The following is a 12356-nucleotide window of genomic DNA, read 5'->3' as shown; positions in this document are numbered from 1 at the left end:
TCTCAGTTTACCATCTGTGAGATGATATTCAGTAGATCTGCTCTTCTTCATTGACAGAATAACCAACCATGACCACGGAATCTGGATCAGACTCAGAGTCCAAGGACAAAGAGCAGGATCAGCAAGAGAACCCTACACAGCAAGGGGCAGCTGAAACCCAGACACAGGACCAGCAGCAGCAGCAGCAGCCACCGAGTGAAGAGCATCAAAAGGCTCTCGAGCAGTTCTCGGCCGTGGCAGCTCACAGCACACCTGTGAAGAAGGAGCAGGTATGGGAGCCTGTGGGCAGTGAGCTGTGTGAGCATTTAATGCTTCTGGGAAATAACAAGCCTGGTGTGTTAGGCATGGACCTATGGAGGAGTGTTTGGTGTGATGCTGCTGGTTGGGGTTTTTGTGTTGTTTTGAAGTTCGTGTCAGGTTTTTTCAGCCTTCTGTCCTCAAATATGAAGTCAGCCTTTCTTAGCACAAGGACATGAACCTCTTGGAGCATATGCAGGGGAGGCCACAAAACTAATAGAAGGTCTGGAACTCCATTGCTGTGAGGATGGGCTGAGAGAGTTGGGGTTGTTCAACCTGGAGAAGAGAAGGCTCAGGGGAGACCTTACTGTAGGCTTTCAATACTTAAAGGAAAGCTGGGGGCAGGCTTCTGCGCAGAGCCTATTGTGACAGTACAAAAGGTGATGGGTTTAAACTGAAAAAGAGACATTCAGACTAAAGAAAAGGAAGAAATTGTTTATGCTGAAGGCAGGGAGACCCTCTCCCAGGTTGCCCAGAGAAGTGGTAGGAACTCCATCTGTGGAACCATTCCAGGTCAGGTTTTGTGGGGCTTTGAGCAGCCTACTTTAGTTGCAGATGCTCCTGCTGACTATATAGGGTTTGGACTAGGTGACCTTTAAAGGTCCCTTCCAACCCAAACCATTCCATGACTATGATTCTGTGAAGGAAGCAGGAGACATCTTCTATCTCACAATTGCATTAAACTGCAAACAGTGCCCCTTTTAAGACACTGAAAGATGTTTTCAGAGTTCATTTCCTCTTTGACACCTGGTGAAAGCTGATTTCATGCTTGCTTGTCTGATGTGTGAGCCATGAAGCATCTGTGGTCCCTTAAGCTTCTCATAGTCCTTAAATGACTGCATCCTAATTAATTTAACTTTTCTTGTAATGGGTTTCAGAAGAGCTCCCTCATGCTTTTCCTTTGGGTTCATTGTTGCACTTATTAAATCTATGGAAGCTGCTTTCTTTTTCCTGTTAATAATTTCCAGTCAGTAGGATTAAGAGATAATATTCTTCATGGGTTAGTGACACAAAGATAATGAGGTACCTGCAAATCACTTCTCTAAGCTCCACAAGGTTATGACCACCATTTGATGGCATTCACCTTTGAAGAATGGAATGTATCAGCCTAACTCCTCCTCTTCTCCACCCTTTAATGAGATCGGGTTGATTGAATTGGGATCCTGTCATTCTACCTGCTTGGGAGCACTGCTGAGGAAGCAGGCAGATGTAAGGTGTCACTCAGAGTCCCCACAAATGCTCCTGCAGGGGCCGATGCTGGATGTTGTCTTGAGTTTTAAGCTTTTTCTGCAGAGCTACAACTCAAACTAGGTAGTGGTGGGAAAAAAATTTGGGGGGGAGTGAGCAATTTGAGATAGAAAGTATTTTTCATAGAGTTATAGACTGGTTTGGGTGAGAAGAGACCTTTAAAGATCATCTAGTCTACCCACACTGCAATCACCAGGGACATCTGTCACTAAAGCAGGTTGCTCAGAGCCCCAAACAAGCTGACCTGGAATAGTTCTAGGAGGGGGCATCTACTACCTCTCTAGGCAACCTGGGCTTGGGTCTCACCATCCTCAATGTAAAACATTTCTTCCTTCTCTCTAGTCTTAATCTCCCTTTTTCAGTTTAAACACATGACCCCTTGTCCTGCTGACAGATTTTTGTATCTCCTTGATTTAGGCATGTGTTAACCTAAATAGTTGTGACAACAAGTAGCTCTGGAACCAAATAAGAAGAGGTGTCTTATGTCTGGCTTGTAGTATCTCAAAAGGCAGACATGGCAGGACAGGTTTTTTCATGTTTGCTGCTCTTGAAGATCAGCCATTGGAAGAACCTCCTTATTTGGTTTTGATTGTTGACCATTTTTACCATCAGTAATCCTTGATGAGAATCGCAGAATCATTTGATTGTAAGAGGCCTTTAAGGTCATCAACTCCAACCACCAACCCCCCACTGGCTCACTTCTTGCCCACCAAAGACCTCTTTGCTTTTGCTCCCACATCCAGTGGTTCACAGGATCACAGGATATTAGGGGTTGGAAGGGAACCAAGGAGATCATCAAGTCCAACCCCCCTGCCAGAGCAGGACCACACAATCTAGCACAGATCACAGAGGAACACATCCAGACAGGCTTTGAAAGTCTCCAGAGAAGGAGACTCCACAGCCTCTCTGGGGAGCCTGTTCCAGTGTCCCTTACAGTAAAGAAGTTCCCCCTGTTTTGGGAGAATTTTGATCTGTGAAATAGATCAGAAATTGCAGGTAGACATTTGAGGGAGGCAGGGCTGCTCATCCAGAAGAAAAGGGTGCTGCTGAAAACGTCATTAATTAAAGTGTAATTCCATCAAGCCTAGGTGTGAGTGCTGTTAATTTTGTTCTTCCAGACATCTTCAGTCATCTTTCCACCCCAAGTTCTTTTCAGGTTGAAAAAAACCCACAAAACAAACCCTAAAATAAACACCACCACCCCTAACCTGACACTAAAAGATACCAAGCATGTCCATCTGTGTTTGTGGAGGTGTAGGTCTGGAGACGTGAGATGTTCTCATGTGTTGCATGATCCCTTATTTCCCTAAAATCACCCATAGGCAGGTGTCTGCAGAAGCCTGGATAGAAGAATGGTGGTGAAGGGATATATAAGACCTTCCCACTAAGAACTGTGAAACACTGGAGCCTTAAGTGCTGCCCAGAGAGAGGGTAAATGCCCTTCCCTGGAGCTGTACCAGGTCTGGTTGGTTGGGGCCCTGAGCAACCTGCTGTAGTTGAAGGTGTTACTACTCACTACAGAGGCATTGGACTAGATGACTCCCAGGGCTCCCTTCCAACTCCTGCCATCCTGGGATTCTGTGATTTGGTGATTCAGAAGTGCTTGAACCTCCTCTGTCACAGTAAGGTATGGTCATAGAGACAGAGATGAGAGAGCTTATGCTCAAAAAACAGACACCTCTGAAGCAGCCTGAGTTTTAGAAAGGTGTCCAGATCACTGAAAACACTGCAAACCCACAGCATCAAAATGTGTTGGAGAGGAGTTCAGGAGAAAATCCAACTGTGCTTGCAGAGTTAAAAAGCAATTTTGTGAGTGCTTGGATTTTTCACTGGCCACTTGAATTTTTTTCTCCTCGATACCAGGATGTCAGGTTTCTTTAGGGAGAAGAGGCTTAATCCAGCCTGAAGGTCCCTCAAGTGCCTGAACATGTCAGCATAGTTTGGGGGGATCTTCTCTAACAATTCTTGGCATGTTTTGTTCTCTAGACACAGAAGAGAAAATCCTTTGTATGATTTTAAACAAGAGGCATTGCCTTGATCTTAAGGGAGGCAGGAACCTTAACAAACAAAATCATCTCAACAGCATTAAAAAAAATTAGTTATAAATAAGATTTCTGCTGTGGTCTTGAGTCCTGGAATGTCCTCACATGAAGGAAAGTAACCACCATAATCCCTAAGAGCTCATAGGCTGAAGGTGCTTCTGAACTTCACATGGCTGCTGAGTGCCCTTCTTGATGTGGGCTTTTCCTTCCAGCTGCTTTCCTGCTTTCTTCAGAAAGATTCATTCCATCTTCACAAAGATTGGGTTGTTTTGTGTTGGTTGGGTTTTGTTGAGGTGGTTTTGCTAACTCTGACATGTGGAGTTGAATGAGCCAGTGACAGGATATTTCTCCAGCTTTTGCCACCTACACATGTATGTCTGCACCTTCCTAGGTAGGTTTCTTCAACCAAACACGTGGAAATCATCCAAGAGTCCCTCTGCCCACTTCTTCACAGAGGCCTTTAAAAAAGGTGACATCTTTGTGATGACATCATGAAGTTCAGTAAGGACAAGTGCAAAGTCCTGCTCTTGGGGAGGAGTAACACCAGGCACCAGTACAGCCTAGGGGTCATCTTGCTGGAAGGTTCTGTGGACACCATGAGATTCTATGATTCTATGGTCATTTTCCTTTGAGTGCAAGTAGCTTGGATCACTTGCCTTCTGCTTATGTTGGTGACAGAGGCATAGCTGGTCTCAAGTCTTCTTGTGAACCTGTGAGGGACACTCTTCTCTAAATCACAGCCCCTGTGAGCATTAAATGCTCCATCAGCAGCTAATCATAGAATGTCAGGGGCTGGAAGGGACCTCGAAAGATCATCTGGCTCAACTCCCCTGCTAGAGCAGGATCCCTTAGAGCAGGTCATACTGGAACACATCCAGACAGTTCTTGAATATTTCCAGAAACAGACTCCACAACCTCCCTGGGCAGCCTGTTCCAGTGCTCCATCACCCTGTCAGTGAAAAAATTCCTCCTCAGGTTCACATGGAACCTCCTGTGCCTCAGTTTCCACCCATTGCCCCTGTCCTGTCACTGGGCATCACCGAGAAGAGGCTGGCTCCATCCTCCTGGCACTCACCCCTTACATATTCATAAACATGAATGAGGTCACTCCTTAGTCATCTCCTCTCCAAGCCCCAGCTCCCTCAAGCTCTCCTCATAAGGAAGATGTGCAACTTCCTTAATCATTTTTGTAGCTCTGCACTGGACTCTCTCAAGCAGCTCCCTGTACTTCTTATCTGGGGGGTCCAGAACTGGACACAATACTCCAGAGGAGGAGAGGCTGAGGGAGCAGGGGTTGTTTAGTCTGGAGAAGAGGAGGCTCAGGGGTGACCTCACTGCTGTCTACAACTACCTGAAGGGAGGCTGTAGCCAGGTGGGGTTGGTCTCTTCTGCCAGGAAACCAGCAACAGAACAAGGGGACACAGTCTCAGGTTGTGCCAGGGGAGGTCTAGGATGGATGTTAGGAGGAAGTTGTTGCCAGAAAGAGTGACTGGCATTGGAATGGGCTGCCCAGGGAGGTGGTGGAGTCACCGTCCCTGGAGGTGTTGAAGCAAAGTCTGGCTGAGGCACTTAGTGCCATGGTCTGGTTGATGGGACAGGGCTGGTTGCTAGGTTGTACTGGACGAGCTTGCAGTTGCTTCCAACCTGGTTGATTCTGTGATTCTATGAGGCCTCACCAGGGCAGAGTAGAGGGGCAGGAGAACCTCCCTCAACCTACTAACCACAGCCCTTCTAATACACCTCAGAATGGCCTTGGCCTTCCTTGCCACAAGAGCACACTGCTGGCTCATGACCATCCTTCCATCCACCAGGACTCCCAAGTCCTTCTCCCTTTCACTGCTCTTCAGCAAGCCAGTCCCCAACCTATACTGATCCATGGAGTTGTTCTTTCCCTGGTGCGTGACTCTACACTTGCTCCTGTTGAACATCATTAAATTTCTCCCTGCCCAGCTCTCAGCCCAAGTGTCTCTGAATGGCACCACAGCTCTCTGGCATGGCAGCCACTCCACCCAGCTTGGTGTCATCAGCAAACTTGCTGACTCCATGCCCTCATCCAGGTCATTAATGGATGCACTGAATAATACTGGTCCCAGTACTGATCCCTGGAGAACTTCACTACTTGTAGCCCTCCAGCTAGACTCTGTCCCATTGATCACAACTCTCTGACTCTTTTCCTTTAACCAGTCCCCAATCTACCTCACTACTCCGTCACCCAGACCACACCTCCTCAGTTTAGCTATGAGGATGCTGTGGGAGACAGTCAGATGCTTTACTGAAATCGAGGTAAAGCACATCCACTGCTCTTAATCCAGTGACATAGTCTGTGCCTTCATCTCCCACTAGCCCTGTGAGGACGTTGACATCCAGACAAACAGCTGTTTTCCTGGTGCTGAAAGGAGAAAGTCCTCCAGTGCTGGAAGGAGAACATACTCCAGCTGGAGCTAGGTGAGGGAGGAGGCAGGGAAGAGCCAGCTGGCACTGGCATGCTCCCGAGGAAGAACATCCATGGCTCAGGGGATGAGGTGGATTGTGAAAGCAGCTTTTATGTTGCTTTTATATCTTTGCAGTTGCAATTTCTTGTGGTTCCTCCACCAAGGGAAGCCCAGGAGGCCTCTGCTGTGTCCTTTCTTGTGGGGAATGGAGGAATGTGGGGCTTGCCTCAGATCTTTGCACTTTGCTGGGGCTTTGGTGGGAGCTGGCAACTTAAAATCAAGGTGATAGAATTGTTTTGTTTAGAAGAGACCTTTAAGATCGAGTGCAACCATTAACCCAGCACTACCAGGTCAAGTTCCTCTTTCATTCCTTCACCCAGAGGCAGAGGAGAAGGAGATAGCTTGTTTGCATGGAATCTCAGGGTTATGTGATGCAAGGCTGTGCTGGTCCTAAAGCAGATTAAAGCTTTTGGACGGATTTGCTCCATTCTCATGAAGGTTTGTTAGATACAATGAATGGAAACAGATGTGGAGGATTAATTTATTTCCAACAATTCTTGTTGCTTAACACACTGAAATCATTCAGAGCCAAAACAGATTTGGTTTTTCCTTGTAGCAAGATAACAGAAAGTTGCTTTTCATTTTATTTTATTTTGATTTATTTTATTTTATTATTTTTAATTTGGTTTATTTTATTTTGTTTAGTTTTGTTTTATTTTACTTTAAAATTACATTGGGTATTATTTCACTCCAGCTGAGCTTTTGTTTGGAGACTCTCAGACTCACAGCTGCCAAGAAGCAGAGTGACTTCTCATTCCTCTCTTCTGCCCTAATGAGACCACATCTGCAGTAATGGGTCCAGTTCTGGGCTCCCCAGTGCAAGAGAAACAAAGAGCTACTGGAGAGAGTGCATTGGTGGCTCCAAAGATGCCTGGAGCATTGCTGTGAGGAGGACAGGCTGGGGGACCTGGGACTTCTTTAGCCTGGAAAAGAGCAGCCTGAGTCTTCTCAGTGTTGATCAAGAGCTAAAGAGTGGGGAGCAAGAGGATGGGGCAAGATTCACTGGTGCCCAGCTAGAGGACAAGGGGCAATGAGCACTGGAGGTTCCATCTGTATATGAGGGAAAAAATCTTTGCTGTGAGTGTGCCAGAGCCCTGGAGCAGGCTGCCCAGAAAGGTTGTGGAGTCTCCTTCTCTGGATAGAATCTTAGCACACCTGGACATTGTGATCCTGGGCAACCTTCAGTGGTGACCCTGATTTAGCAGGAAGGTTGGTCTAGATAATCCCTAGAGGTCTCTTCCAAACCTCACCACACTGAGTTTATGACTGTGGCACAGGGCTGTTGCTAAGAAGGGTGAACCACTGTGGAGCAAGTCTGGCTTTCCTCTTGCTCCATTGAGGACCACAGGCTGTGCTCCATGATGGCAACTCCTCACATAGTCTGATCCACAAATAAACCCAAGAAAAATAACAAGGACTTGTTTCTTCTTGCCCCTTTCTCCTGCAGTATATTTGCCTTTTAAACAGCAGCTGCTTCTCGCTGGCTCAGGGGACTTGTCAGGCATGCACAGAGAGCAGAACTCAGCCTCTCATCCTCTACTTAGCAGCCATTACTCAGCCAGTTGCACAGCAAAGGTGTCTGGCTGCTGGCCCTCAGCCTGTTTGTTTAACCCTTTGCTTAGGTGCTCAGGGAACCTTTTGTCTTCTCCCTGCATGCCTGCATTCAGTGCAGTTGTGAAGGTCTCCGTGTCCCCAGGCAGGGGACTGTTTTGGTGGGTGAAAAGCTGAACATGAGACAGCCATATGCCCTCACATCCCAGAACCAATCTTGTCCTGGGCTTCATCCCCACCAGTGTCAATAGCAGATGGTGGGCAGTGATTCTGTCTCTCTGCTCTGCTGAGACTCCTCCTACAGTGCTGGGTCTGACTCTGGAGTCCTCAGCACTGGAGAAACATGAGCCTGTTGGGGCAGAGCCAGAGGAGGCCACAACAATGATGCAAGGGCTGGAAGCCCTCTACTGTGAGGACAGGCTGAGATTGCTGCAGTTCTTCATCTCAGAGAAGAGAGGGGAAGACTGTTCAGTGATGACCTTTCAGTACTTACAGGGGGCCAGGAAGGTGGTGAAATCACTATGCCTCAAGGTGTTCAAAAAACCTGCAGACATGGCATTTTGGGACACAGTTTAATGAGCATGGTGGTGCTAGCTCAGTCTTTGGACTCAATAATCTTGAGAGGCCTTTTGCAACTGAAACAAGTCTGTGATTCGATCAGGAAGCTGTGGAGAGACTTGTGACCTATTGTGACAGGACAAGGGGTGATGGGTGTAAACTAAAGGAGGGGGATTTAGAGTAGAGAGAAGACATTCTTTATGGTGAGGCTGATGAGACCCTCTCCCAGGTTGCCCAGAGGTAGTAGAAACCCTGTCCCTGGACCCATTCCAAATCAGGTTGTTTGAGACTCTGAGCAACCTGCTCTAGATGCAGATGCCTCTGCTGACTGCAGAGGGTTGGACTAGCTGACCTTCAAGGGTCACTTCCAACTCAACCATTCTATGCTTCTGTTATTTCGGTGCGAGAAGAGAAGGTTGGGAGCAATATGGGAAATCATAACAAAGATTGTGTCATAAAATCATAGAATCAGCCAGGTTGGAAGAGACCTCCAAGATCATCCAGTCCAACCTAGCACCCAGCCCTAGCCAGTCAACTAGACCATGGCACTAAGTGCCTCATCCAGGCTTTTCTTCAACACCTCCAGGGACAGTGACTCCACCACCTCCCTGGGCAGCCCATTCCAATGCCAATCACTCTCTCTGTGAAGAACTTCCTCCTAACATCCAGCCTATACTTCCCCTGACACAACTTAAGGCTGTGTCCCCTTGTTCTGTTGCTGGTTGCCTGGGAGAAGAGACCAACCCCCACCTGGCTACAGGCTCCCTTCAGGTAGTTGTAGACAGCAGTGAAGTCTGCCCTGACCCTCCTGTTCTCCAGGCTAAACAACCTCAACTCCCTTAGCCTCTTCTCGCAGGGTTTGTGTTCCAGGCCCCTCACCAGCTTTGTTGCCCTTCTCTGGACATGTTCCAGCACCTCAACATCTCTCCTGAATTGAGGGGCCCAGAACTGGACACAGCACTCAAGGTGTGGCCTGACCAGTGCTGAGTACAGGGGCAGAATAACCTCCCTTGTCCTACTGGCCACACTGTTCCTGATGCAGGCCAGGATGCCATTGGCTCTCTTGGCCACCTGGGCACACTGCTGCCTCATCTTCAGCCTACTGTCTACCAGTACCCCCAGGTCCCTTTCTTGCTGTCTGCTCTCCAGCAGGAACTTTCTCACACAAGCCCCACACTTAGGCTCACTACAGTGCTTAGGTTCCAGGTGGGTGGTGTGGTCCCTGGTGCAACTGGTTTATCTCCCTTTAAAAAGTGTGCTTGCTTTCACTCCACAGGCCACAGACAAAGAGCAGGAGTTTGCTGCTGCTGGTGCCAAACAGCTGGAGTACCAGCAGCTGGAGGACGACAAGCTCTCGCAGAAGTCATCGTCGAGCAAACTGTCCAAGTCTCCTCTGAAGATTGTCAAGAAGCCGAAAAATATGCAGTGCAAAGTGACCCTCCTGGACGGATCAGAATATGCCTGTGAGGTCGAGGTAAGCTCATCCTTGCCTTCTTTTTTCAGTCTGTCTGAAGGAAAAGAGAGGAAATTAGCTTATTGACTTGAGGAAAAGCATGAAAGACCTGCTATGTCATCAATGCCAAGCACAGAAGTGCTTGTAGTTTTCTCTGGAGGTTGAAGATACTGTGCAAATTTGAACTGTGTGAGAGATCACGAGCAGTTGCTGGAGCAGCCAGAGACTTTGGATCAATTTTATGTCACCACATCCCACAGCAGAATGTAGAAGATGAATTATTTGCAGCAACAGACATCGCTGAAGAAGATTTGATCCTGTTAGGCTTTTCCTTTCCTTTGTAGTCTCCTGAACCTTGACTCAGATTGAGGGATGGTCCTAACAGTAATTCTGACTGTTGTGAGATGAGAAAAACTCAGAGGAGAAGGCAGGAGCAAGCAGAAGTGAGAGTGGTGGAGTTTAGGGCCTTCTCCACCAGATCTGTGAACCATGGTTCTGTGAGCATGTTGCCCAGTGTATCGTCAACACAGGATTTGGAATCTCTCCAGAGAAGGAGACTCCACAGCCTCTCTGTTCCAGAGCTCCATCACCCTCAGCTTAAAGGTTTCACCTTATGTTCAGATGTAACCTTCTGGGTTCCAGTTTGTGCCTTTTGCCCCTTGTCCTGTGGCTGGGCTCCACTGAAAAGAGTATGGCCCCATCCTCTTGCCTCCCATCTGTTGACCCTTACCAAGCATTGAGAAGATTTCCTCTCAGGCTGCTCTTCTCTAGCCCCAGGTCTCTCAGCCTCAGTTCCTTGAGAGAAAGCTGAGGGAGACATAGCACACATGGCAATCAGATGTTGAATATTCCCATTCCTTGTGCTTAACCCACTTCACTGCATCTTCTGGTGTGTGTGGTGGCCTGGCATAGGGATATGGCAGTCAATAGACACAATTCAGAAATGTCATCTTCTTGTCAGTTCTTGTCTTCCATCTCTGTCTGGGTGGCATGCTTCTGCTCACTGAAGGCTGCAAAGCAATGTCATCTAGAAGGACCAGAAACTTAGAAACCTAGCAGGACCTCCTCTGCTCAGCACTGGTGGGGCCACACCTTGAATACTGGCTTCAGTTTTGGGCCCCTCATTATGTGAAGGAAGCTGAGATGCTAGAACATGTCCTGAGAAGGACTACAAAGCTGGTGAAGGGTCTGGAGCACAAGTCTTACAGGAGCAGCTGAGGGAAGTGGAGTTGTTGAGTATAGAGGAAAGAAGGCTGAGGAGAGATGATCTCACTCTGTTTAACCTCCTGAAAGGAGGCTAGAGCCAAGTGGGTGTTGGTCTCTTCTCCCAAGTAAGAAGTGATGAGATGAGAGGAAAGGGCCTCAGGTTGCACCAGGGGAGGTGTAGGGTGGATGTTAGGAGACAGTGTTCACTGGAAGAGCTCTCAAACACTAGAACAGATTCCTCAGGGAGGTGGTTGAATCTCCATCCCTGGAGGTGTTCCAGCGATGCAGAGATGTGGTGCTGAGGGACATGGCTTAGCACCAGCCTTGGTAGAGCTAGAGAATGGTTGGACTTGATGATCTTAAAGGTCTTTTCCAACCAAAATGATTCTATGATTCCGAGCAGAATAATGACTCTGTCAGTGAATCTTGACTTGGATGTGGGCCAGATATTTATCCCTCCAGAACTGAATTCTCTAGTCTGGGAGTTGGGGATGATTATTGAATCCATCAGTTACTCCATGGAGTGCTTTGCAAATGACAAAGGCTTTTACAGATGTGAAATATTAATATAATTTAAAGGAGCTTATTGCTCTCGAGGAGAGCACAACCTACAGCTTATCAATTATGTGTTCATCCTGTTAATGACCTGACAGCCCAAATTGCCTCTGCTCGTGGATAGAGCATCTCTGGAGATACTTCTGAGGCAGCTCTGGTTAATCCATTACCCTCTTTGGTGTCCTTTCTTCCAGAAGTCCCTCTTTTTTGCTTCATATTTAATGCAAAGCATCTTCACCACCATATTCAGTAACTCAGTATTTTGCAGGAGTTTTTCATATTGCATGAGATGTATCTACAGGGGGACATGTGGTGGAGCTAACTTCAAAGCTGAGCATAACAGTGGTTCATCTAACATGGTCTCCCTTCAGTGAAAAGATCTTAAGTGAAGGTGGTGAGACACTGGAACAGCTTGCCTGGGGAGGTTGTGAGTGCACCCTTCCTGGAATTGTTCAAGGCTAGGTTGGTCAGGGCCTTGAGTAAGCTGGTCTAGTGGCAGGTGCCCCTGCCCATGGCATGGGGGCTGGAGCTAGGTGGTCTTTAAGCTCCCTTTCAACCCAAACCATTCTGTGATTCTGTGATCATTGAGTCTAACCAGTTCTCACCCACCTCATCTGACCCCCACACACGAGGAAGAGAGGACACCAGTGATGCTTTCAGAGATTCCAGCTTTCCATGTGCTCTGCAGCCTGTCTGAATCCTATGGCAACTCTGTTTGATGTAGGGCTGCAGAGATGCCACAGCCAGGCTGCCATGGAAACATTTGCTTTCATTTACTGGTGTCCTGCATGATAAGAAAGTCTGAGCTGTACAGGAACGAAGGAGGAGTATAAATTACAAACAGGCTCCAACAGCTGAGCCTTTGAAAATCAAACCTAATTATTTTCCCATTTATTTAGAGTATTTTATAGCTTTCTGATCTCCTTTTGCCATCTGTAATGTGTGTATGCTTAG

The 12356-nt window shown here is 47.5% G+C and overlaps 1 protein-coding gene across 19 annotated transcripts in view; it reads left to right on the top strand.

The window, feature by feature from the left end:
* Positions 1-12356, top strand: part of EPB41L3 (erythrocyte membrane protein band 4.1 like 3) — a 112582-nt gene that overhangs the window by 37361 nt on the left and 62865 nt on the right. For all 19 annotated transcript variants that reach the window (XM_064150170.1, XM_064150168.1, XM_064150166.1 and 16 more), the window contains exons 2-3: positions 58-269; positions 9465-9662. In XM_064150170.1, coding sequence (XP_064006240.1) covers positions 69-269; positions 9465-9662 — 399 coding nt within the window. In that variant the 5' untranslated portion in view covers positions 58-68. The remainder of the gene's footprint in view (positions 1-57; positions 270-9464; positions 9663-12356) is intronic.

Source organism: Pogoniulus pusillus, chromosome 10, assembly GCF_015220805.1.
Source record: "Pogoniulus pusillus isolate bPogPus1 chromosome 10, bPogPus1.pri, whole genome shotgun sequence".
Lineage (NCBI taxonomy): Eukaryota > Metazoa > Chordata > Aves > Piciformes > Lybiidae > Pogoniulus > Pogoniulus pusillus.
This window is presented reverse-complemented; position numbering and strand designations above follow the sequence as displayed.